The 25417-nt window shown below is 45.7% G+C and overlaps 1 protein-coding gene across 1 annotated transcript in view; it reads left to right on the forward strand.

Annotated features, from left to right (window-relative positions):
- Positions 1-1042: 1042 nt before the first annotated feature.
- Positions 1043-25417, forward strand: part of LOC146185958 (glycerol-3-phosphate dehydrogenase, mitochondrial-like) — a 50849-nt gene continuing 26474 nt past the window's right edge. The window contains exons 1-4 of the mRNA XM_084606880.1: positions 1043-1087; positions 2676-2808; positions 22998-23111; positions 23860-24039. Of these exons, the coding sequence (XP_084463006.1) occupies positions 1080-1087; positions 2676-2808; positions 22998-23111; positions 23860-24039 (435 nt within the window). The 5' untranslated portion in view covers positions 1043-1079. The remainder of the gene's footprint in view (positions 1088-2675; positions 2809-22997; positions 23112-23859; positions 24040-25417) is intronic.

Raw genomic sequence — 25417 nt, forward strand, 5'->3', positions numbered from 1 at the left:
TTTTTTTTTAATATATTTTGACCGTGATCGACCGTGATCGCTAGAAAAGGAATTTGTTCAGCAGTACAGTTGTCGAGAAACCGTATTTCCGATGACAGCAACTTATGCTGAGAGCGACTTTGCATCCACATTAGGCAGCTCGACGATAACCCAACACCGCACTAGTTTTTTTTTTTTGTTTTTGTTTTTTTCTTACCTGCTTTTGCCAGAAAACGGTCGACAGAATCCATATTTCAGATTCGTTAGCGCTGTAAGCTTCAGTTTACGTGACAGACCATGCCTTATACCTTTGCCACGAGTGGAGCGAGCAAGCATAAGTATTTCATTTATGTAATTTACTTTCGTTCGCGCCTTCCGGTTCCGTGGCCTTCGAGCCCCTCTTCTTGACGGTTTCACATGCTTTACAGTTCCAGCTAGCCTTTTAGAGAGACTCGGGCGTAATTATTGCAGTATCTAACGGACTTTATACCCAAACATTCACCAGTGTTTCAATAGTGACATGCACTACGCGCTTGATAGACATTCCAAGGCTTAAAAACTAATCAGTGCATCGATGACAGCAGCAGCATAAGCTCCTAACATTTTGAATAAGTAAGGAAGACGTTTACCAACCTGAAAATTGATGAAGTGAAGTTAGACACACAGCACCTGGCAATCGTCTGCTGTCGCACTCTTTTTGAACAGTCCCAAGGGCGCTCTAATTAGGCGGGATTAACCTGGCAGGATTCACAGCATTATAGGTGGCTTGGTCGAAAGTGCCACGAACGTGGATGCTCCGCGGTTCACTGCCGCCCTAGACACAGGCCACCAAGATTCGCGGGTTGCGAAGGTAGGCGCCTCATCGTTGAAACAGCACAAACAACTTAGCCGCGAACGCGCATGACAAAGTGCGCACGTATGTTCCTGGCGTTATCACATTGTGTGAGTCATCACAAGCAATTTGTCTTACACATTCGCGGCGGAAAGTCACCGCAAAGGCCACACGCCTGGATCTTGGCCGGCTCGTGGTGAAAACGGTGCAAACCCGATGCCGCCAGGCATCGCAAGCAGGGATAGCCGTCGGACAGCCTTCTGTGGCTATGCCAAGGTAAATCATACTGTCCACTAGCGAAGGCTTCATATACCTTCCCCCGTACGTTCAAAACATGGAGACTTATGGGCTCCCCAGCAACCCCGAGTAGGGTCCCTATATATACCTTAGTGCGTGCGGCAAGCCATTTTTATGACGTTTAACCGCTTCATGCCGCCGTATATATGCTGTTGGCGCGAATAAAGTACCCATTTTCTGGATCCATCCTGCCGTCCTTACGAGGTCGTCCTAATCAACGGCGCCTTTCAGTGCTCGCCAATATTTGCCATTCAAATGTGGCCGAGTTCTGTTTGCGTGCAGTTGGCCATCCAACAAACGTGAATGTCAAAGAAGAAGGCACATTATGGTACCAAACCAGCGCATATTCCTAAGGGACAGGCTCAGCATAGTTCTTACTACAAATTTTTCGCAGATACTTTGCAGAATACACGGAGATATGTCCTGTAAAGCTCTGGCGTAACCACAATATTCCCAGCAGAATGACCAACAAGTTTGGCTTATATACGTTCGCACTTTATTACATCAAAGACACAAATACAGTAAGAAAACGTACACGCGAAATATAAAGCAAGGCCCTCTTAGTGAAAATAAAAAAGTTTTATAAGTTAATAACCTCACATTTCCTCACACAATCTCACTTAAATCGCATAAAATATCACATAAAAATAGCATGAAATGTCATAGAATCTCGCACATTATCGTAAATTGTGGGAGATATTTTATGATAATGATGGCACCGTATGAGATTCTATGCTATGTATATGCCGCCAGTATAAAACATCTGCCTTGGCTGTGGGGCGAAAGCTGCAGAGCCGAAACACACCAGCTGGCTCCATAGCAAAATTTTGTCCCTCAAAACCTTCCGCGTATCCTGCTCTAAAATAATGCTCAGTTACGGAATTAGTAACTTTACTATTACAATAAGGTCATAGTATAACACACAGTTGGCATGGCGACGGCTGCGCCGTCTGTCTGTATTTCCGCAAAGCGTTGGCCGGCCGTACCTGCCGCGTCTCCTCTCCAGTTCCTTAACTATCTCGCATATATCAGTCATCTGGCAATGCGCTTGTTTTTGCACGTCGTGTGGACTACTAAGTTGGTAGTTCGAAATTTTACTCGACGCCCAAGCAAAGTTTAAAGCAAACCGTAAATGAGACCAGATGTTCCTAAACTGTCTGAACTATAGTTGGTATAGTAGCATGGTAAAGAAGCTCCGACATCGAAGCCTTGTCTTTATTGCCATAGGAAGCTTTCCCCGAGTATAGACAACATCGATAGACTACAGTCTACTATGCACTTATGCTCCGGCCGTACAGCGATGGTTCATCTGACAGGAAGCATTTACACGCGCTCGAGTGGTACGCTGCGGCAGGACACAATTTTCGAGACACCAAGCTCAGTTACAGATATTCCGCTTGGGATCTTCCGCTGCTGCTGTTTCTGTTGCTGCTGTGTGTGAGTTAATTGTTACGTGTATTTCAGCAGTACCGCGCTTTGAGGTGTCAATAATACACTGGTGCGAAGAAAGAAAACTGCGGACGTGACATGTATTTAGTGACATCCTCGTTCTCGGCTTCTCGTTCAGGGCAGAGCAGTTGCAGAAACTGCGCACTACGCTGGAGTTCGACATACTGGTGCTGGGCGGCGGCGCCATTGCCTGCGGCGTGGCGCTGGACGCAGCCACCAGGGGACTTCGCGTGGCGCTGTGCGACATTGAGGTATTTATCTAGAATATCGGTGCCCTCTTTATTCGTCGACATAGTCACCTATAAGATATTTCGTGATTACTTCCGCGTTACCTCCAGACACAGCTGCCTGATAATGTGACCACCGGATGGACCATACTCGTTCTTACGGAGCTTCACATATTTCAGGCGGAAAAAAAAAAAAAAAAATCTTTTCTCCGCACCCTCACAGGCTGCAAACTTTTGTGGCCACTGTCCTCGTTAAGGAAGCGGTGTAAAGTAAACGGAAGCGGCATGTCTATGAAAACACTAACAAGTGCGTACAGCACATTTTAAGGATACATATATAGTACATTATACAGCGGTATCGGTTACCAGCAACGAAGTAGAAGTCACTTGGGGCTTTTTTCTGTGGTTAGAAAATAGAGCAAAATAAATTGCCTCTAACGTGATGAAGACGTCACGCGCTTTTTTTTTTTCTTTTTTTTAGGTAAGGTAGAAAAGACTGGCGAAAACAGCGATGCCTTATAAGAAAACGAGATTATCGGCCTAGGGTTGTGGTTTGAAGTCGCGTAGGCAGATTTACGTGTCAGGTCTTTCATATTCAGGCAGATCGCGTTCTTACGCTCCACTTGATAATAATAAATAAATGTTATCTGAATGAAAAACCACGCTCCATTGGTTTAGCAGTGATAAAAAATTGTTCCTGTGTATATAAAGTACTGCTGTAATATGTGCGAAATTAGCAAGTGCAGATATTGCACGTAACATTTAGTGCACGAAATGAACGCTGCACTTAGCGTTTCAAATTCATTTCAAAAGAATAATAATAATAATAATAATAATAATAATAATAATAATAATAATAATAATAATAATAATAATAATAATAATAATAATAATAATAATAATAATAATCATAATAATAATAATCATAATAATCATAATAATAATAATAATAATAATAATAATAATAATAATAATAATAATAATAATAATAATAATAATAATAATAATAATAATAATAATAATAATAATAATAATAATAATAATAATAATTTGATTTGATTTGGTTTCTGGGGTTAAACGTCCCAAAGCGACTCGGGCTATGAGTGACGCCGTATTGGAGGACTCCGGAAATTTCGACCACCTGAGGTTCTTTAATGTGCACTATCGCGCAGCACATGGACGCCTTGCTTTTCGGCCCCACTGAAAATCGGCCGCCGCGACTGGGACTCGATCCTGCCCCCTTGCGTGCAGCAGTCTAGCGCCCTACCCACTGCGTCACCGCAGAGAAGTTCAAAAGAATGAAAAATGCGACACTGTCGACGCTGCCGGCCGGCATCGCCAAGTGAGCGATCACGACAACGTATATGACACGTTATAGGAGCTCTGTTTCAGAGCCACTTCCATCCTGCGAAACTCGGTGCAGGTTGTGCGACGAAAGGTTCACGAACCGAGATGTGTGCGTGCGCCACTGCTTACAAACGAACGGCATATGCTCTGCTCGAATCGATCGGGGTCGTTCGTACACCGCGGAAGGAAATTAAGTACCGAAGCTGACAACAGACAATGCATAATCTTGAAGTTTCTTCAGCGTGCTAGCAATGTCCGCGTTCGACTTTCGCATTCGAAATGGCAGTCCGAGTTTGAAAATTGCAACAATAAAAGAGCAAGTGCGGTTTTTAAGGCGACAAAGTCTAAAGCCCCAAAAGCAGCTAACGGAAGTAAAGATGCTCTCCTGACAAGCAAACCGCCATGGTTCCCGAAGCCGCGAAAGCAGTCATGTAAATCACGCGCGACTTCAAAGAACAAAGGTGGGCGTAGGAGGAGCATGCTCAGTGCGGCAATCGCGCTGTTTTTGAACCGCTCTGGAAGAACGGGCTACGCCTTTCCTGCTATGTATTTTCATGCGTAGTGGCCAACGTGCGCTCACAGCCTCAGCTCGGGCCGGTCTCCAACACGAATAGTACAAGTGAAATTGCGACCGGCCAAACGAAGCGAAGAACGACCGAAACCGGCGCGAAATACAGCCTCTGGACTCGGTGTGGGTGGAAGCTTTTTTTTGTACAGGAACGTGAGATTGCGGCGTATGAACGTATAGCACTAGGTAGCATGTGGTGTAAATTCAATCGTACGCTATAAACGCCCACGCAGTCCCTCTTGCGCGCGTTACGAATGAAAGGCTGCAATCGAATGGCGTTGCACCCATTCCAATGGTTTATCGGAAGGTCGAGGAATTAAGAACATTCAATAAACCTTTGCCCCCCTTTTTGAAAACTGTGCCGTGAAAGATTTCATTTCGAGCCACCCAGCGAAATTAGATTTGAGCCACGTACTCCCTAACGAAATCGGGTTTAATCCCAGCCGCGGCGTCGGTGTGCTAGCTGTGCGACGTCATTGAACGATAAAGGCCCACAAGCGGTAGAAATTATTCGGCAGCCCCCCCTACGGTACCTCGTTTTCTTTTTCTTCTTTCACTTCCACCTTCGTCCCTCGGTTCAAGTGTTGATCCGCCGAGCAATGAAACAGATTTAGCGCATTTCCTTTCCTCAGCACCGATTTCTTCGTTCATTTATTCTTAACTACTCGGCCGCTTAACTCCTCTCTTCAAGTAGACAAGCCATGCTTGCGCAAGGTTAGATTACGCAGCTTTGGTTTCGTCTTCGCGTTTATTATGTTCTTATATCTATTATATTATACTTGCGTTAGACATAGGCTTTTACACATGCGTGTGGACCGATAAAAAATGACGCCAGCAGCTCCTGCACGCTTGTTTTTTATTGCCCTTTCATTTTTGCAAGAGCAAAGATCGCGCGTGTCTATATAGCGAACCCCACAGACGAGAGAACGCGTCTAATCGCTTTCCGTCTCACGTCGATCGGCAAGGTAGACAGCGTGGGATGTGCACGTAGATTGGCCCTGGGGAATCCGGATGTCTGTACTGCGGTGTTCCTCCGGGAAGGATACATCTCGCTTCCGGAAATCGTTTTTTTCTCGCAAGGGGATTTCGCGTGCACAAGCAGATATTTCGTGTCGGTTCAGCCACCGCCAGCTATATCCTATTGTCAACCCAGAGCCGAAAGACAGCTCTGCGCGTGGAAACAAGAATATCATAGAAGTGGCTTTAATTTTATTTATGAACACAATACATAAAGGAAGTATCCAGGAGGAGGTCTCGTAGTCAGGGACTGAATTGGGACCTCCCGAAGAATGGCTTTGCTGGGCGTTGGGCTAATGAAGGGCTGTTTGTTAAGGCGACGCTATGTGCTATAATTCAGAGCTCCGGATTATCTCTTCCAGGTCCAAATTTAGACTAGTAAAAAATGACACACGGAAATTTGTGTTCTCAGGAACAATATAGTTCACGAAAATTAAAAAGAAAAAAAAAAGGTTTCATCCTTTTTCGAATGCATTTTTATGCGTGATTCCAATTGGAGTCAGTGAGGCCTATTGGGCATATGAAATTCGCAATCAAATAAGTTCCCAGAAAGGGTTGCAGAGCACGAAAACACGTCTATTTAACCTCAATAAGCGAAAACCGTTGGGACCAATAGTTCGCGATCCCTTTCGCCGGGCTCAATGCCACTGCGAGCCCGGTCGGCTAGCCATTTCAGCCGGACAGGGTTATTGCTGTGCAAGGTGACCTTGTATTGGTCGAGGGAATGGCCTCGGTTGGCAGGAACATTGAAATTCTGTTGCAAGCCTACCACGTCCGATAACTTAGCTATCCCCGCAGTGCGTTGAGTAGGGGGAGTATGGGGATGGCTGGTACCAGTGATGTATATTGGGAAGATTGGGTTAGGTATTGGTTAAGAGGCGTCTTCTTGCGCATTCGGGTTCTCTTCGTGAGATATTTACCAGTCATTGGTGGTAAGGCGTTAGTGCGTGGTGATTTCTGAATATTTTGTTACGGCAAGCGAGGGGATAATCAGTGCCGGGAAGGGAATCTAGGGGCAGCAGGGCTCGCGCGTGCCGGTGCGATACTTCGTTCTCTCTTGTTACATTCTGGTGGCTTTGAAACCAGTGGTAACAGGCGCTCGACTAGATGGGTATGTCACTAGTACATACACTGAAGCATACTTCGGCCCTGTATACAATGTTGCGGCAGACACAACGGCAGTCTTCGTAAATGCAGATCTGTATGCCGCACTTCTCTAGTCGGGGAAACAAACCTGTCACAGTATGCACACTATGCCTCTCCATATTGTGTGTGGGCTGATGCGCGGTATTGTCCAAGCGGCAGTCCTGCCGGTATTCACTTTATAAGAAGCAGGGTGACCACTTTTTTTTTTTTTTTCTCCTTTGTTCCCCCCTTTTAGCGCCTTCACGACGGCGCGGCAATCTGCATTCGGAACTGGCAGTATCCAGCTTTCTGCATGAAGTAAAATTTCTAAAACGAAGTTATGAAAGACTGAGTTTGTCGAGTATCCTTTTTCTGGATCGAATAATTATTTGCACCTTATATTTGCAAGCGTTCGCCATGCTACATTGTCAATGGTGTTTCTTCTTCTGGATAATATGTTGGCGTTTTTGTACCAGCAGCGTCTCTGCGCACCTGCCCGGTTTTGCATTCTCCTGGAGTTTCTAATTTCACGGAGTGACCAAGGCTGCATGAAGGTGCACCACTTTTGAATTCTGTTCCTTCTGTGGGGCAATCACTAGTCCTCCATCTTATGTTAGATTAACAATGTGCCCCACCTTACTGCATCAGGTAGGCGCTGCTCTTGAGACTCCTTCGTCTTCGCTCTAAATGTCGCCTGTTGTGAGTGTAGCTGCCTGCTCTAACGGAAGCGACCATATATTCTTGCATACAGAGCGCATGGAGGTCACAAAAGTATATTTCGACAACCAAGGCGATCCCAAGAACTCAAATTTGGATCACGAGAGTCACTCCTCATTTGGGCTTCCACCTATTGAAATCATTGGTATTTTAAAACCGCACTTCAGTTTCTTTACAAAAACTATTTACTTCGAAGGAATAAATAATGGCTTACCAGGCCATGTCCACATGGTGAGAGAAAGACGAACGTTGTTTAGTTTCTTTCACACGGTCAAAGGAAAGAAGTGGTACCCTTCCAGGGCGGAAGCAGAGCTTATATATACTCACTTGCTATGTTGCAGCGTTTGTCTGGGAGGTGAAGAGTTTCCAATATATGTTGACAAACAGCTAAATGCTGGATTCTTCATGACATAGCTGGAGTTTCTTCTCCATATTAAAGGAAAACGGAACAGAAACGCTAAGTCACGTTAGTCTGATAGATTATAGCGTCACGTGATATGAAATATGTCATCTATATATATATATATATATGTCTTTCGGGTTGTGATGCTAGCCATAGCCTTAGCGAGGCGTGAATGTAGGCTCCATCATTCACGTGGCCATGGATGATGGAGTCTACTTTCACGCCTCGCTAAGGCTATGGCTAGCATCACAACCCGAAAAACATATAGATGCTGCCCGCTGTCGCCGCTGCGTCATAGAGAAACATACAAGTATGTTTCTCTATGGCTGCGTCGCGTGGGCCTGTGTCTCCTTTCAACGCGCGTGTGCGGCAGCAGCGAGTTCCGTTAAAGAAAAATAAACTACGTAGTTATCGAGGGAAGCTGCAGAGTGCAGAACAAGCTGCTGATCGTGCTTCCGCACGTATGCATAGGAAACGATGACACGAGTGTGCGGCCTTCTGTGCGTTGATTGATGTGATGTGTGCTCGGAAAAGCCAAGGGGTCTCAAAAGCGCGCGAGCAGCTACCGCGCTCAAGGCCTTTTATTCAACGTCGCATTTATTGAAAGTTTTGAAGCGCAGTACTCATAAAAACGGCGCCTCAGACCACACTTCTAAATATATCATCACCGACTCACGAGGGGCTTGCCGGAACGTCGCCCAAGGGTGGACCACCCCCTTAGCCTATAGAATATTTCAAAATTGCTGTCGGGACACGGACCCCGCGTGCCGATATCTCGTCTGGGCTCCTAGCCACCAGGGTCTTGCAGGGAACGAGGCAGCTGACGCAGCCGCCCGCGCGCTTTCTCTCCGGGCAGTTTCCTCGAGACTCGAATCGGCTGAGGACATCGATTCCAATCCGGCCTACACATTCAAAGATATTGTAATTTTTTATCAAAACTCGCATCGCAAATACCCTAACCCCTGCAAAGGGTTAGGAAAAGCGAACGAGAGGCTGCTCCTGCGCCATCTTCACTAACACAATGCTGTGCCCGGCAGTACTTAAACATTTTGACTCCCAATTCACTGGACAGTGCCAGTACTGTGGGGAGGTGGCTGACACCTACCACATGGTATGGGCCTGCCAACAATACCCATCCCTTCCCCCCATCCCTAACCCTTCCCGGGAGGACTGGGAGGCGACCCTGCTCGGCTGCTGCGACCTACAGGCCCAAAAGGCCTTAACGCGGCGTGCACGGGCGGCGGCAACCGCCAATGGGGTCCCTGACTAGGGCCTCCACCCAGTATTATAAAGCTGAAGCCCTTAAGGCTCCGCGTCAAACCTCCCATTATGAAATAAACGTTTTCACCACCACCACCACGTGACCATGGCACCTCGATTGGTCAGATTGAAAAGGCGTCATGAAATGACTTCAGAGCAGGTAATTTTTCGCGAGCGTTTTCAATGTGGAAGGGTTACGTGACATTCAAAAGAGATTTTCTCGGCAACGAAGCCACCGTTCTTTGCAGTAAAATTGCTAATAGTTTTCCGGATAATGATCTATTCGTCTTGCTTATTTTGATCTTTCCCTTGATTTTCCGTTCAAGTCTGCTGTCTTTTACTGTTGCTAATTCGAACTGGAATCACTGAGCCGGAATGGTCAGTATTCGAGTTCTTTTTAGCGTAAGCTAGCTAACAGTAGAGATTTCATTCGTCGATTGCGTCGATATTTGTCCACGTTGGGTAGCCTGAAGTTGGGCACCACTTTAGAGATGGAAATCGGATCCACCGAGATGCTTGAATCCCGAGTTTTACACACTACTCCACGGCATGAAGCTGGTGAGTTTGGACCCTAATCATCATCATCATCATCAGCCTGACTATACCTACTACAGGGCGAAGGCCTCTCCCATATTTCTCCACTTAACCCGGTTCTGTGCTAGCTGCATCCACTTGACCCCTGCGAACTTCTTAATCTCATCTGCCCACCTCACTTTCTGCCGCCCCCTGCTACGCTTCCCTTCCCTTGGAATCCAGTTTGTTACCCTCAGCGACCATCGGTTATCCTCTCTTCGCACTACATGCCCTGCCCATGTCCATTTCTTCTTCTTAATGAAGGGACCCTAATATCATGACCCAAAAGTGTCTTCCTAACTGCCACTCTCATTACTTCCAATACTGGCAGGCGGCAGATGACATGACCGGTCATCGATTGGTCGGCGCCCCCCCCCCCCCCCCCTTCCGGTGTGTGCACTAACATGCACAAAAAACACATACACACACACAAAAGCATGGAGGGTCATCATTCTAGCTACTTCTAGCTTTGTCGGCCTTACATCATGTTATTCATTGGACTGGCAGTAGCATCATTCGCACTATTTTGGGTTCGGAACTGACGCAGCTTGTCCGTTCATTAGATGTAAGGGTCTTAACGGCACAAGCAGGTAAGCAATACTATATTTGCTGCATGGCTGCTTTTTATTTTTTTTGTTATTTACTTTTTTTTTTTTTTTTTTTTTTTTTTTTTTTTTTTTTTTTTTTTTTTTTTTTTTGGCCGGAGATTAACTGTGGTATGCGAACGTACTCTTGGCTGTTTATTCTAGCTAGTTGAAAAAGGGCTTCCTAATATTCGACACATGGTGTGTCGCAGGCTTATAGCTTACTGCTTGAGTCAACACCAATTTCTGAGTATCAACCCTACGTAGCAATAAACATTAAAGCAAAACGACCAAGCAAAGCAAAGGTTCAATCAGATTTAAAACAAAAGCAGAATTTTCACGTTCGTGCCCACTTTGCGTACAACACATTTCATTTGACAAAGTTCATTTAAAAACATGAACTGACACAAAGAGCCTGACCGACTGTATTCATTACTGTTATTTAATGTTCATTTGTTCGAGTGAAGTGGGCGCACACAGTAATGACGCGTGTGGTCCGAAGGGCTAAATCAGGCGGCGCCCGAAGTGCACTTACTGTCGAGTTGCCCCTCCTGCTTCGAACTGAAAATCGCGGGCGCGATGACTGATGGTGACAGAAAACGCTCAAGCACATCCACGACAGGCACAGCCACTGAAAGTTTGACGAACAGAAAGTAAACATAATCGTATAACCAACTTTCCCTTGCCTTAGCAGCATCGTTACAAACAAAGGACGCTGAAAAGGGCACCTCAATGTCGGGTCATTACAGAAGCCGTATGCCGATTATGGGAAAATGGTCGTAAAATAAATAAAAATGTTAAAAGGTCAAAGGTCAAAGGTGCGAGCACTAAGCTGCTAATGTTAAGGTCAAGATTGTTTGCAACCGAGTTCCGTGTGACAAGTGTGGGCATCGGGGAAAAAGGCTGAGCAGACTTTTGTGCGGAGAAGCGTGGAGATTCCGGCTGGATGTCAGAACAAATAACGCGTGTGGCTAATTGGGCAGAGAAAACGAAGAAGGACAGCACTTTGTGCCGTTCTTTCGACCTCGAAGTGTTTGCCCCCGCATCATTATCTAGCAAGCGTAGGGGCCCGGACTCCGAAACCCCGGCTGGTAAAGCCAGCTCTTCTTTGCAGTCCCGCAAAGGTGAAAAATCAAGGGAGATTATTGATCCTCTCAATTGACGGCTGCGTGGGCGCTCGCATAAAGCTCCTGATTTTTCTCACTAAATATTGCTCCGATGGGATTGCCCCAGAACTGCATTTGGCTAATCAGGGTCCGAATTCTTGGTCCTAGCGCGTAGGGACCCACTGTGATTTAGCATTCCTGTGATCGTCGTGGCATTCGCAGTGATTGGTCAGAATACGAGAACTGTCCAGTCGCGAAGCATAGTAAGGGGAGAATAGCCACGTGCCTTATGAAGCCTCCGTTTTTATGACTGACTTGTCAAAGATCGAGGGTTGGACCATACTATGGTAAAGAATCTAACGGAAGAAGTCGTGAGAAAGTGAAAAACCCTGCCCTTTGTTTAAACCATGAAAGCTCCATAGCATCCGCAACAGTGCACGATATTGGCGACGTTGCATGGTAATAATGGCCTTTGTGCTTATCGCACTCAGAAGCATTGATTGGCGATTCCGACTCGGCCTGACACCGATATAATGGTAAACATTACGGAACGTCGTGGAGTTGGTCGGAATTGATCTTGGACCACTTCCGTAAAGCGTAACTCTAGACCGGAAGTAACTTCAGCACGCCGCATAAATCTGGTTTATTTTATGAAATACGAGTTGTAATTTTGGAGAAACGAGAATGTATAGCGGAGCCGTACACACCGCAAAGTAGGCAGCGGTACTTTTTATGGAGTGAGCCCTCATACAGAGTACAGCCTGAGCCATCGCGTGGATGAAGTCCGTCCGAGGTCAGCGGTCGAAGCAACCAAGAAAGAAAAATAAAGACAAAAGTTGGGCAGTGATAAAGAAGGGAAAAAGTAAGGGCAGGAAATTTATGTACACTTTCATGGACAGGTAGATACAAAGAAGAGAAACATAAAACAGAAACCGCGAACTTTCCCCTTATCGCTCTCGCCCATCGTTATCAGCGCTGCTTCGGGCTGACGAGAGATTTCATCACTGACACAACAGCCGCAAGACGTTTACAGCCCTCGGGCTTCGCAGTCCCACGCCAGCCCCACAAAATGTCGTCACCCTGTGGGAGCTCGCCTTGTGTTAAGAAATGATCTATTTCAGTACGCATCGCTCGCTAACTGATCGAATTTGATGGCCGGACCCGGCCAACTGCTTTAAGAAATTGGAATACGCCCGCTGACTAAGTCCAGCAGGACAGTGATTACTAACGCGTACGTCAGTATAGGCGTGCAGTTCTAGTGATAGATAAAGTTAGGCGAACTTCCATAAGACATTTCCTGGATGTCGAGCCGCACTTGTCGATAAGATGACATTGCAGTCTTTGCGGGCGATGGGCAAAAAAGTTCTTTTATGAAAGCCCCCGTTCGTTCGCGCTTGACGAGCGCATTTCTCCTTTCTTGTCATGTCTGTTAGAGCTATTGCCTTACTGAGATTTACCGTCGACGACGTTGACGCTAAGTGATCCAGATTTCGTAACCACTTTAACGCAATATACACTCATTAAAAATAAACATAACGGACGAGGCATATGCTAAATTGTAAGCAATTGTGAAGCCTACTTGGTGTCCCAGCCTCCACCTAACGGTCTGGCTTCAACGACATCCATGGGCGACAACACGGTTAGTGATATATAGGCGCCACAAATATGATGCTTATCTGGCCAAGATGTGATTCAGTCATTAAAATCAAGTTATCATCATATTTGTTTCCTATCATGATTCTTGATTTTTATGCGTCGACTAGCCAAGCCGCTGTTACATAGATTTGTTTTACTGTGATAGATCTTCATACCAGTCACATTCTCTTCCCAGTTTACTCTCCCCGAGATCTCTGACTCTCCTGTGCAACAGCGAAGGACCTACTTTCCCTGAAAGGCTCTCGGTACACTTTGCGTCATGCAGTGCAAAGTTTAGGAAAGTTCCTCAATGAGACAAGCACTTGGCAATGCCTTCTGCAGTGCCTGTAAATATGTATGGCACCCAGAGAACCCGGATCCAATAAAATTGCTACATCTTATCTCAAACTGAAGAAATAATCCGTTAAAAGGTCCACTTTTTTTTTTTTTTTTTTTTTTTTTTTTGCCTAGTGAGGTACGGAAAGATTTGTTCTTAAATTTTTACCTTGGGGACGTTTTCCCCTAGGGACCGCTTCCTCAGAGATCATTTCTCTCCGGGTCGTTATTTTCTTTCGAGCTGTATCTTCCGGGGACGTTTTTTCCTACACCCGCTCATTAGCATACCATCCTAAGATGCCCTATTACTTGAAAGACCACCCGATATAACCACGCCGTACGAAAGCGCTTGCGTAGCCTAGTCCCCTCGGGGCAGCATGCCTAACTTGAGATCCAAGGGTCCTGGGAGGCGGAATTCCAATGTCTCCCTCCGACCTCAAAGGCGAAGCCAGGGTTGAGAGCTCCACCAACTCAGCTATACGTGATGTTATCTCGTGACGTCACTCCACCCGACGACCAGTCAATGCACGCCGATATCACCCGACAACTACCAACTGCCAGAGCCATGACCATAATTTTTCGTTCAGAACGCCAAAACCAGATTCGCTGGAGAACGGAACGTTTAACGTTATCGCGCTAAAATGAGTATCTGTACACACGACCACAGATATGTGGCATTCGATGTTGGCTGTCGTGGTATGATTTCACTTTCTCATTTCTTGGTTGGCCTCCGAAGAAAACAAGGTGTCATTCTCCTCCCGTGCACAGCAGAGGTGGGCAACCTCATGAGGTTTCGACCTCATGAGGTCGACCTCAACCTCAAAATGACCTCAACCTCACGGAGTGAGGTGAGGTTGAGGTGAGGTCGGCGATAGCTCAAAATATTTTGAGTGAGGTCACGAAATTTGACCTCAACCTCACGCATGAGTTTGAGGTTGAGTGAGGTCGTAATTGTGTGAGGTCGAAATTGTGAGGTCCAGGCTTTTTGCTGTTGCCGCGGCTTACTTCGAAGAGCGCCCCTTTTGACGCGGAGTTCGAGCGTACTGCCGCGGTGTGCCCGTCGACTCTTGGTGTTCGGTTACCCCCCGTTCGGACGACCGGATGCCGTAGCCCCTGCCCAGGCTTCCCTCTGGTCTTGTTGGAAGATTCTTTTTTTTTTTTTTTTTTTCTTCTTCTTCTTCTTTCTTTACGACACGAACTCCTCGTGCCCCCCGCCCGCCACCCCCGTTTTCTCTGACTTGTTTGTGCCGATGCTTGCCGCCGGCTCAAACACCCAGGAGCGCGCAAAGCACATAACTCACTCTGACCCGCGATGCTTTTGTCGGATGCCGCAAACAAACAAGCAAACTAACAAGCGAAGCAAATTGTCTTTTGCGCAGACGGCGCAAAGCAGAACTGTTTGTCGTGTGCATGCCCGTTCCCAGGCGCTGACGTCACGGCTGCTGCTTTACATTCGATGAAGGATCCCGCTGTACAAAAGACGGAACCTTAACAGAAAATGGTGCAGCGAAATTGCATGGGATGAATGTGCTAGCGTTTCTTACATAACCAATATAGCGGTAAGACATGCAAGAGGATGAGACGGACGGCACAGCTTATAAGACGCAACTGGTATACAGGAAAAAAGCCTGCGCATGTTAACCATTTGTCTAGGTAGAAGAGGCAAAAAAATTATATGGGGATTGTATACAGCAAAGCCCAATGAAAACAAAAATCTTTTTGCTCCGCTAAGGCCCTTTGTTTCTCTCTCAAATTCTCGTGAAACCAAGCAATGCAGGAGGAAGGATGATGGTAAGAGATTCTTAACTCCATAATATCAGGTCTATCTTGAAATCTCTTTAGGCGCAGGAAAAAAAAAGGAGAAAAGCGTTCTCCTACATGTTTTTATAAGTTAAGAACTATTGAGATGTTTTCGGACTCAACATTTTAGTGTCTAGACAGACGAATTAGTGGGGCAAACTCAGCGTGTCTCTCTTGTGCTGCCGTCTGCTCGAGACGGACAAATCAATCGGATGAAAATTTGTGTGGTCAGATATCGGAGTAATATATTCAGACATTCGTTTTTTCTTTAAAAATCCATTGAAATATATGAGAATGAAACCAATTACATGCTAGCACTGAGGAATGCAGTACTAAGTCGACGTCTCAAGCCTTCTATACCCTCTGGAAAGCGCAGTTCTCTTCTTTTTTTAGTGTGCGAAATTTTGTATACTTTCGTCAACATAGTATTTCTTTATATATATTTTCTTGTATGACATTTACGTTCGTGTACTGGGGAACAGAGAACAGGCTTCTTCCCTCACATTTGGCTCTTTCTTTGGCATCTTTCCAGGGGCCCATAGCACAACCCTCCTTTCCACTTACCGGAGCGGTCATTTACTTTCTCTTTTTATTTTTTTTTATTTATTTTTTTTTTTTGCAAGTATTGCAAAGCGCGATGTAGTCTCTGAAAACGAAGCTGACACATTCGCTGCTGCCTTTGGTGTGCATTGGTGACAGTTCGGCATTCACTGCATGAGCAAAACCTAGAGCCTAGAGACGGACGGCGAAGGGAGGAACGCGTGCACAGCAGGGAACGCGGTCCCTCCAGGCTGCTTGATCACCTCCTTTCTGTTGTTCTTGTCTTTATTTTACGTTTATGTGCTGTACCTACACGACACTAATGGGGAAACGGTTTCTCTGCATGCACGTGTAGTGCATGCGACGAAGCAGCTTCGAAGACACCACCGTGTAATCTATTAGTTCAGTCTTTAAAGGAAAACAAGTGAATAACACAAAGAAGCTCGTCTCAGACTTGTTGGAGAAATGGTATCCAGTATTCTGTTCGGATGTACAAGTATTTGTATCGTTTTTTTTTTTTCGTTTTTTTTTTTTTTTTGGGGGGGGGGGGGGGGGGGAGTTGGACATTTTGGTCCGGCGAAATTTGACTGCAAAGTGGTTCACGTTTAACCCTCTTTCCTAGCAGTTCCGAACCCTGTAATTTTTTAATGTAAGCATGGTGTTCGAAGAAGCAATTTCGCCAATTCTTGCAATACGCCACGGGATCACAGAATTACAGACAAACACCTAGGAGTGACCGGTTGGGACTTCGTAACATCCACAGCGTTCCTCTGAAATTTTCTGAAGGTACATTTGTTTACTCGGCGTTGGCTGAGTTTTGTGATTATTTGGTGTGTTGCTGTCTTTCCTCTTTTGTTTGTTTTGTTGGGGATTTAGTCATTACGACAGATCGTTTCATGAGTAGCTTTTATGGAAAATTCGTACCCCGGTAATATGGACGACCCGAATTATGAACAGTTTTTCTGGGGACGAAATGTTTTTAATGTATTTATGCCTCGTTAATGTAAAAACTCGCTGTTTGAACAATGGACAGGGGAAGAGTGCATAGAGCCCACTTGGGCCCATGTATTTTTGTCTCGTTAATATGGACATCGTTGAAAAAAAGCAGGGGAGTCCGAACGCAAGTTAAAGAAGGGCGCGCAGGCCGGAACCTATGCGACAGCCGATGCGGCCGGATGCCTGAACGAGTCCTGTGGAGTTGGAAAGAACCAAAGCGGGCGTGTGGTCGTTTTAGGAAGGGGAGGGACGCAAGAGCGGAAAGGAACGTACACAGAAAACCGAGGGTCAGCTAAGTAAGAAAGACCCTGAATGAAGGGAACCGGGAGATTTCTGGGTGCAGCGGCAGCGCCGCAACGAGAGGCCGCAGTCGGGAAAACAGCAACACGTGGTCGCAATAAATTCTGCTGAACGTGAACAGAGAGGCGCGGTAAAAGCGTAGGAAGGAAATAATAGGAAGAAAGACAAGCGCCAAAAAGTGGGGGTGGGAACTGAAGTTTTTCTTTCCCAAAACACAAAGTGTGTTCCATGAAGCCGTTAACGCTTTTCGATCAGAGTTAAAACACACTCACGAAGTAGAGCGACAAAAGAAAGGCAGCGAGCACGCAACCAGGACCGGGCGTCCCATCCTGGACGCCCTTCCTTCTCATCCTCCTTGTTTTCGTCACTGTTGGGGTGCCGAACTGCCACATTTCGCGCCCCGGGCGGTCCGCATGTCGGCTTCGCCTTGAGTCAACGATGCGGCCTTGACAAGGTCTGAGCTCTTCGTAGTCGGCTCGCCGTCGTTCTAAACTGTACTTCAGCTTGCTGTGTTTGTTTCATAGGAACACATACAAACGGCACAGGAAAGGGCTGCTCGATAACCCTCAGCAGCCTGCCAACTTGACTCCCTCGCTTCCTTACATAAACAGTACAAGGCAGAAAAAAGAGAATCAGAAGAACGGAAAGGCGAGGAGGTTAACTAGGCAAAAAGAGTGCAAAGAATCAGGAGCCTGTAACCCTCAACTTTAGTCTGACTTTTGGCATGGCGGGAGCTGAAAGCAAAAAAAAAAAAAAAAGAAAAAAAAAAAAAAAACCTAACTGAACGTAGGCGCGAAGCGGGACATCTGTGAATACAAGCGGCAAAAACCATCTCAGTTAATCCAAGCCGTGAGGGACTGAACCCAAGTTCAACTAGGTCTCAGCCTCGCCAGGTCGACGGCAGCATCGATACTACAGGGCTCTGATAAATGGCTCAACGTCGGCATCGCTCATCGCAGCGTCAGCTACAGTCCGACAGCGCCCAGCACAGTTCGAAGAAATGGAGTCAGCCTTGTTAATGTGGTTCGGAAATGAGTGCGCGAATGGTGCTGTCGTGAGCGACGAAATGCTTCAACAGAAGGCTCGCTGCCTCGGTAACATTATTGGTGCGCACCCTTCCTTCTCCTCCGTCTTGATAGATTTTACCTGTGATGACTTACGGAATTTTTGTTCAGTAAAACAGGGATGTTTACTGAGAAAAGTTATTCTACGCTATGTATAGGCATTACTAACTTCAGCTACTCATGAGGATAGCTGACAAGATTAAAGAACAGACATGACATTTTTGGGTCGACGGATTCATGGAGAAGGGGGTAACATCGACAGCTTGGCTGTTTTTAATTAGAAATTTAATTTAAAAAGCTGTCATCAATTATAAAGTTATTCTAAAAAAAATACTTTTCATTTTTATCATGACTCGTTATTATGGATGACTCGCGTTATGGACAGTTTTGGTCGGAAACCAAAGTGTCCATACTAACGAGGCACGACTGTATATTCCTATTTTTTCCCCAATTTGATGTGTACGGTCGCAAGACAATGTACAGTGTATTAAAAACAATGCTTGGCAATCATCAATTTGTTTTTTTTTTTTTTCGAATTAAGAAAAAGAGCATATCGCCATTGTTGCCATCGTCACTAGGGTCAACAGCATTTGTCTTTTCAGTATATATAAGAACTGGTTTGTTTTATTTCTAATACGGATTTTATTCATGTTGGTCGGATGGGATAAACTCTTTGTATTTCATTATGGGCCTATGCGTAGTAATGTGGTACCCATGTAGGCCTTAGAATAAAACGGACCAAAAAATGGTAGGCGAAGAGGGGGAGAGGATTGCCACTTTAGTGCAGGATTGGACATGCAGTCTCCGGAGTTTTTCTTTTATCCGGGATATTAATTGTTGTATAAAATTAAGAGTAAAATACAGCCTTCATACGACAAAATTCTGGCTTGCCTATATATGCTAAGATTACCGAGAAATGTATATTTTCGTTAAGTTAGGGTTTAATTTGACGATTCTTTTTTTTTTTTTTTTGAGGTCGAGCGCCCGACCTCAACCTCACATTTTGAGTTTGAGGTGAGGTTGAGTGAGGTCGCCAATGGTCACCTGAAAAGTGAGGTGAGGTCGCCTGGGGGACTTCTACCTCAATTTATGAGGTTGAGGTTGAGTGAGGTCGCCAAATATTTTTTGAGTTTGAGGTGAGGTCGAAGTTTTTGAGGTCAAATGCCCATCTTTGGTGCACAGGATATTTCATGGAAAAGCATATGTGCGTTTCTAGGAAGAGCATTTCCTTTCCAGATGTCATATATATCGACCACACCTCAGTCCTGCCGGTGTCTGCGCAATCTATAGTGGGTTAATATCTGCAACGTCGCAGGTCAAAAAGGCGTTCGGTCAATGTAGGTTAGAGGAAATGAGGGTTATCCCATGCAACACAAACCTCGGGGCCAATATCGGTACTACATTGGCAATCTCCGGTCCTACACAGGGAGAATGCATTGCAACCTCACTCCAATATTGGGCCGATAGTTGGTGTTGCCCCGGGTGATGCCATTCGTAAATTTCGCATCACCGCTGTGTATGTTTGCCTATCTTGGTCCGTGCTCTGGGATTCCCGCTTACCTTATATAGATCATTATGAGATTTTTTTTTCTTTTTGCCGAATTTCCTGGTTCATAAGGTGGGGTGCTTCTCATTGGATTAACTCTGCTTTGATACGTCTTCCTGCCAGCTGACTGAAGGAATTTTTTTTTTCCACGGAAAACAGCTTCGGCGTCGTAATGGGCATGCATTAACCGAAAACAAACAGTCCTAACGGGCGAACGTGCCGAAAATAAAAATACCAATAAGAAGAGGCGCTTGGAAAGACCGTGCGTTTGCAACCGTAATTTCCTCTTAGTGTCAGCCAGAAGAATACACGCACCAGCAGGCTGTCCAATAAATGCGGCGCTGCGCAACCGCCATAAATCGGCCGATCTTGGGAGAGAGGAAAAAGCCTTCCGCCCATGCGCAACGAAGTAAATCGACAGTGAACGTCACCAGACCCGTTGCACCCTTCCCGCCTCGTCAAGTTCGTCTCGTCCCCGTTTGCGCATAGACGATTGCACCACGACTGGTGCGGCGGCGACAGCAACTGCAAAAGTAGGAAAAGCGCTGGCCGGCCCGCGACGCCCGTCTTATAATAGCAATCAATTCTCCCCTGCAAACGCATCGGCCTTGCATCACGCTGTCTCGAGAGTAACCGTGCCGGCTCGATGTCGGGCCTAAGAGTCGCCGCTTGGGCGCGCTGCTCTCGGTGTCCGAGAGCAGGTTAAAAACACAGAGGGTAAAATTGGATAAATTCGATGGAAAAGAAACAGAATGTGGAATTATACCGAAAGTGGAAAATGCAGATCAGGAAGCAAGATTTCTTTGATAACTCAAGAGGCAGTGCCCTACTTTTTGAAGCTAGATCAGGGTGCCTTAGAACACGCAGCTACAAAAAGAAATTTAACAATGGAGATGACGCATGTGCTGTATGTGGTAACTCCAGCGAAACAATTGACCATATTATACTCGAATGTAATGGTATTCATCCGGAAGTTGATGCAGGCGCAATCACTGTTCCTGAAGCTCTGGGGTTTAGAGATACCAGTGGCCGGGTGAATAAACCGGCGGTGGAAACTAGCAAAAAGACGACTGGAAGATTGGCGGCTTAAAAGCAGAGAAGTTACATAATGTTAGTAATGTAGAAACAAAAATTTAATAAATAGAATGATGGTTTAGTTAACCAATCTAAATCAATAATTAAGATATAGGGAGAAAAATGAGCATGATAGCTACTGCTACCACCCCGTTTCAAAGGGGACGCTCCTATATTCCATCCATCCATCCATCGACCGAGTTCCATATTGTGCTGGCGCTTGGGAAACTCGACGGTAGCGTCAGCGTCTTTGGGGTATCACTGTGTTTGGGACGTGGTCACCATTACTAGCTTTCTGTCTCTCGCTGGTTCTTGATTTATGAAATCATGTTATGCCGGTCAATGCGTATAGCACTTTACCGCACTGAATTCCCCCTTTATACGGGCAAACTATATTTATCAGCAGTTCAAATTAATGACGACGCTAGCTCAATATGCTTTGGAGATACCCTCATTTCACGCTCTTCTCATTCGACTTATTGCAGTACCAAATCCAGACAAATTAATGTTCTTATGATAAAATATTTTGTTCAGCTAAGTATCCATGCTGATCAAGAAATAAGCCTTATCACTTTGTCGTTTCTGCGCCAGTAAAAAAAAAAAAAAAATTACAATGCGATGACGCAAGTGCCACACAACCGCCGTGTTGTAATTGACAGGACGCAGATGCATGTATTTGAAACGAAAAATGCGGTCCGCGAAATGGTACCTTACACAATGGAGGAAAAAGAGCTGCTCCATCATCCTTTTTTTTTTTTTTTTTTTTTTGTTAGCGACAAGTTATGAGTTGCGCAACCGTCAGACAGGGGGTTCCATCTTCCTAACTGAAAGACGTTCTGGACGCCCTAACTGCTCATTTTGTTTATGTCTCCCCAATAATCCGGGCTTTCAGAAATGACGTCAGAGAAAGCTTGCTTTTCAGATAATGGCCCGCTTTATAAAAAGTCAGAAACAGCTTTTTTTTTATTAGCACCCAATACCGACGGACTCAGTGCTATTCGGACGCTTTATGCATAACCACATCCGGGGTTTTTATTATGCAACGACCCATAACGTTGACAACAAATTTCCACTAAACAGCTCCGGCGCATGCGCGCAGCTCTGCAGTAATCCTTCGAGGCGGTAGTGCACCCCATTTGCTGTTTTTGTTTTTCTTAAAGGTCAGTTGCTCAGAAGAAAGACAAAAAAAATCGAAAGTGATCACACACAGTCTCGGGGTGCCTGCCCTCTCACCTTCATATCTCGTCGCTCTTACCGTGCGGTTGCAGTGTCTCTGGAAAGCGGGCTTTCATTTGCGCAACTATGTAGTGAGGAAGAGCCTCTTACCGCAACTGTTGACACACAAGACATTTATTTGCTCGTCACCCCTGTAATGCTTAACTAGAAGGATTTCTGGATGAAGGCACAATGAATGATTCAGGAGGATTTCAAAGCCGCCGGGCGCAGTTCAACGCACAGGCCTGGTTGAAGTTATATTCGGCTATTATTGATTTTAAGGATAATGCAAAAACAAAAAGGTGTAATATCGAATGCGCTCACATCTCGCCCTACGAAGGTGTACGCGCATCTGTATTTTTTTTTATTTTAAACAAAGGTGACTACATAAAATAGGAACGTAGTAGATTAGTTTGAGCACAACAGGGGTTAACTACGATGGTAACCAAACGCAAATGATTCTTTACCACTAGACGAGGACTCCGTCGACATGACTCGCCAAATGGTCCCTTTAAAAAGCTGCACTACAGCCAAGCACCTGTGTCGGCTTTAAATGGAATTACCCCCCTCCCTCCCCCCTTTCTCCTAAAGAAAAGAAAATGCTATGTTTTGTGCAGGATTTGTTCAGTGGTGTAGCTGAACACCTTGTACGCACATGTTAACAGACCGCTTTTGATACGGCAAAACGGTGAATTGCTAGACCTCTAAGAGATCCTCAACATTCGACTCGAGTACGACTCCAGCGATGTCCTCAAAATTCGACTCGAATGCGCCTCGAGCGATGTCCTAAAAAATTCGAAAGATAACGGCTACTCGTTATTTTTCGCTTCTCGTTCGCGGGGAGAATGAGGGGAAGGAGGAATTTTTACAACCTTGACACAGATGGCGTCATCGAGTTAGCCGACCCGCATAGCTTTAGGTAGCGTCAACTATATCATGTCGCATACTTAAGACAGTAGAATAGATCCGTATAAAAAACGAGCGCCTGACGAGCGCCAATTGCGCAGGACTTCGGTGCCGGGGCCAGCACTCGTGGCAGCAAACTTCTGCCTGCTACCGCGCGCGGATACAACGAACCCATGGTGCCTTTTCACTTGAAGCTGTTCAAGGGAAACCGCCAGGTGAGGACGAGCAGCTTTTCAACCACGGTCGCTTTCCCTGAGAATGTTCATCCGCAACCACGCCCATTCTGCTGTTTTCGTAGGCGTGGTTACGATAAGCAAAACTACTTAGTTTCTTTTTGTTTTTTCAGTTGACTAATGGCCTTTTCTTTCCCGGTATCGCATCTTTCTGTAATTTTCCTTGTTCCTCTGTCTCTTTTAGTGAAAACCAACGGCAGCCTGGCGAGGTAATCTGGGTTGGTAGAAAAGGCTGGACGACACACGTGGAGCGACGGAATTTAAAAGTGATTAAGACCTTTCATAAAATCGCATTACAAGGTCGCAACATGACTCAAATATCATTATTACATGCACGTATACGAAGCAAATGATTTGCGCCGAAAAAAAAATGAATTGAGGTGAGATAGGAATGGCTACACTTTGGACTGTATCCTAATAGGTACGTGTTATATAACAGAGGAACGCATTGAGCAGTTAGAGATTAGGTCGAGCTAAGAACAAAAAAATTATAATGATACAAAATAACTGCTTGGTATTGGAAAAGCGAGTTCTTTGCTGTGCCAAAGGGAAAAGAAAATTCACGTATTAGTCTTCCACAGATTGAACCTATATAACAGCGGCGACGGAGCGATAGCTCCGACGAAACCAGGCTACATGCTTGCTTCTTGCTTCTCTCATGTCTATTAATTCTTGTCAGTCTGGAGTGCCCGCATACTCACGAACCGTGTCGGAAAACGTTGCATCCCAGGCGATCGAGGAGCGGCAGGCCATCTTTGCTTCGGCGCCGCACCTATGCCACTCGGTTTTCGTGGTGATGCCGCTGTACGACTGGCGAAAGGCGCTCTCCGTCTGGTTTTACTTCAAGACCCATTGGTACATATTCAGCAAGCCCGACCTCAACGAAAATTACTGGCTCAGCAGCGTAAAGGTTGGTAGCTCAGTCATAACTTTTTCTAACTCTTGTTTGTCTTCAGTCAATAAATGGTGGTACATCATCACCACCACCATCATCATCATCATCCTGACTATACCCACTGCAGGGCGAAGGCCTCTCCCATATTTCTCCAATTAACCCGTTTCTGTGCTAGCTGCATCCACTTGACCCCTGCGAAATTCTTAACCTCATCCGCCCACCTAACTTTCTGCTGCCCCTTGCTACGCTTTCCTTCCCTTGGAATCCAGTTTGTTACCCTAAGCGACTATCGGTTATCTTCTCTTCGCACTACATGTCCTGCCCATGCCCATTTCTTCTTCTTAATTTCCACTAGAATGTCAGTAACTTGAGTTATTTCTCTGACCCACTCTGCACGCTTCCTATCTCTTAATGTTACCCCTACCATTTTTCGTTCCAATAGCCCTCTGGGTTGTCCTCAACTTAAGTAGAACCCTTTTGGTTAGCCTCCACGTTTCAGCCCCATAGGTGAGTAGTGTACAGTGTACCATAGGTGGTACACTGTATGCCAGCCTCCTCTTCATTCAAAGCCCCGTTTCTCACTTGACCTCGTCGCGAAAGCTTCTTGCTTGCTGCAACAAGGCAAGTACAGAGCATATAGTTAGTGCTGGTGGGTCGGGTGGGGCTGCACTACTTTGGCAGTATCAAGAGACTGTAAGCACGCGGCAGTAATGCAGAGCAACAGTTATGTGAAGCATGAACTAACAACTGACTTTATTCGCGACTCTGCAGAGGATTAAAAGGTGACCCACGATTTCGTCGCGTGTCTTGTCGCTCGCCTCGAAATTGACGTGCTTACGAACCACCTTGCACTCAAAGCAGCAGTACTCAAAGCAACAGAACTCAAAGCAGCGAGGGTCCACACGCTGATTCTTCCATGCTGCAGTCTTTTCGTTAGTTGTTGTTTTTGTTTTTTTCTTACACTTAGACGCTTCCCAAAGTGACGTTCTCAGAGAGCAATACCCGATGCGTCATTTTTTTGCTACAGTTTCCTCGTTCAGAAATAAGACGTTTGACGCCGTCTAGGCGTTGCAAACAGAGTGTTAAACGAACACTTCTTATTCAACTGTTGTGTTCAGCGTAATAACCGGAATGTCCGTTTGACCGCTGTAACAGCTAGCCATGTTGCAGTAAGATAAAACTGCGGTACAGAGAATGCTCACGAAGGAAGACCCACGTATAAGCAAGTGTGCGGCTAGACAAAAGCAACCTCAGCGATAACATGAGCGAGTTTCACTGTCGATGAGACCTGTCGGTCTCAGCTGGTGCTGGTCTCTGCCGTACCTTCGTCATACCTGTGCAATTTGAAGTCATTGAAGTAATTGGATGATCATCCTCCGAAGTCTTATCCAAC

This window comes from Amblyomma maculatum, chromosome 6 (genome assembly GCF_055883805.1).
Source record: "Amblyomma maculatum isolate TAMU_Amacu chromosome 6, ASM5588380v1, whole genome shotgun sequence".
Taxonomy (NCBI): Eukaryota; Metazoa; Arthropoda; class Arachnida; order Ixodida; family Ixodidae; genus Amblyomma; species Amblyomma maculatum.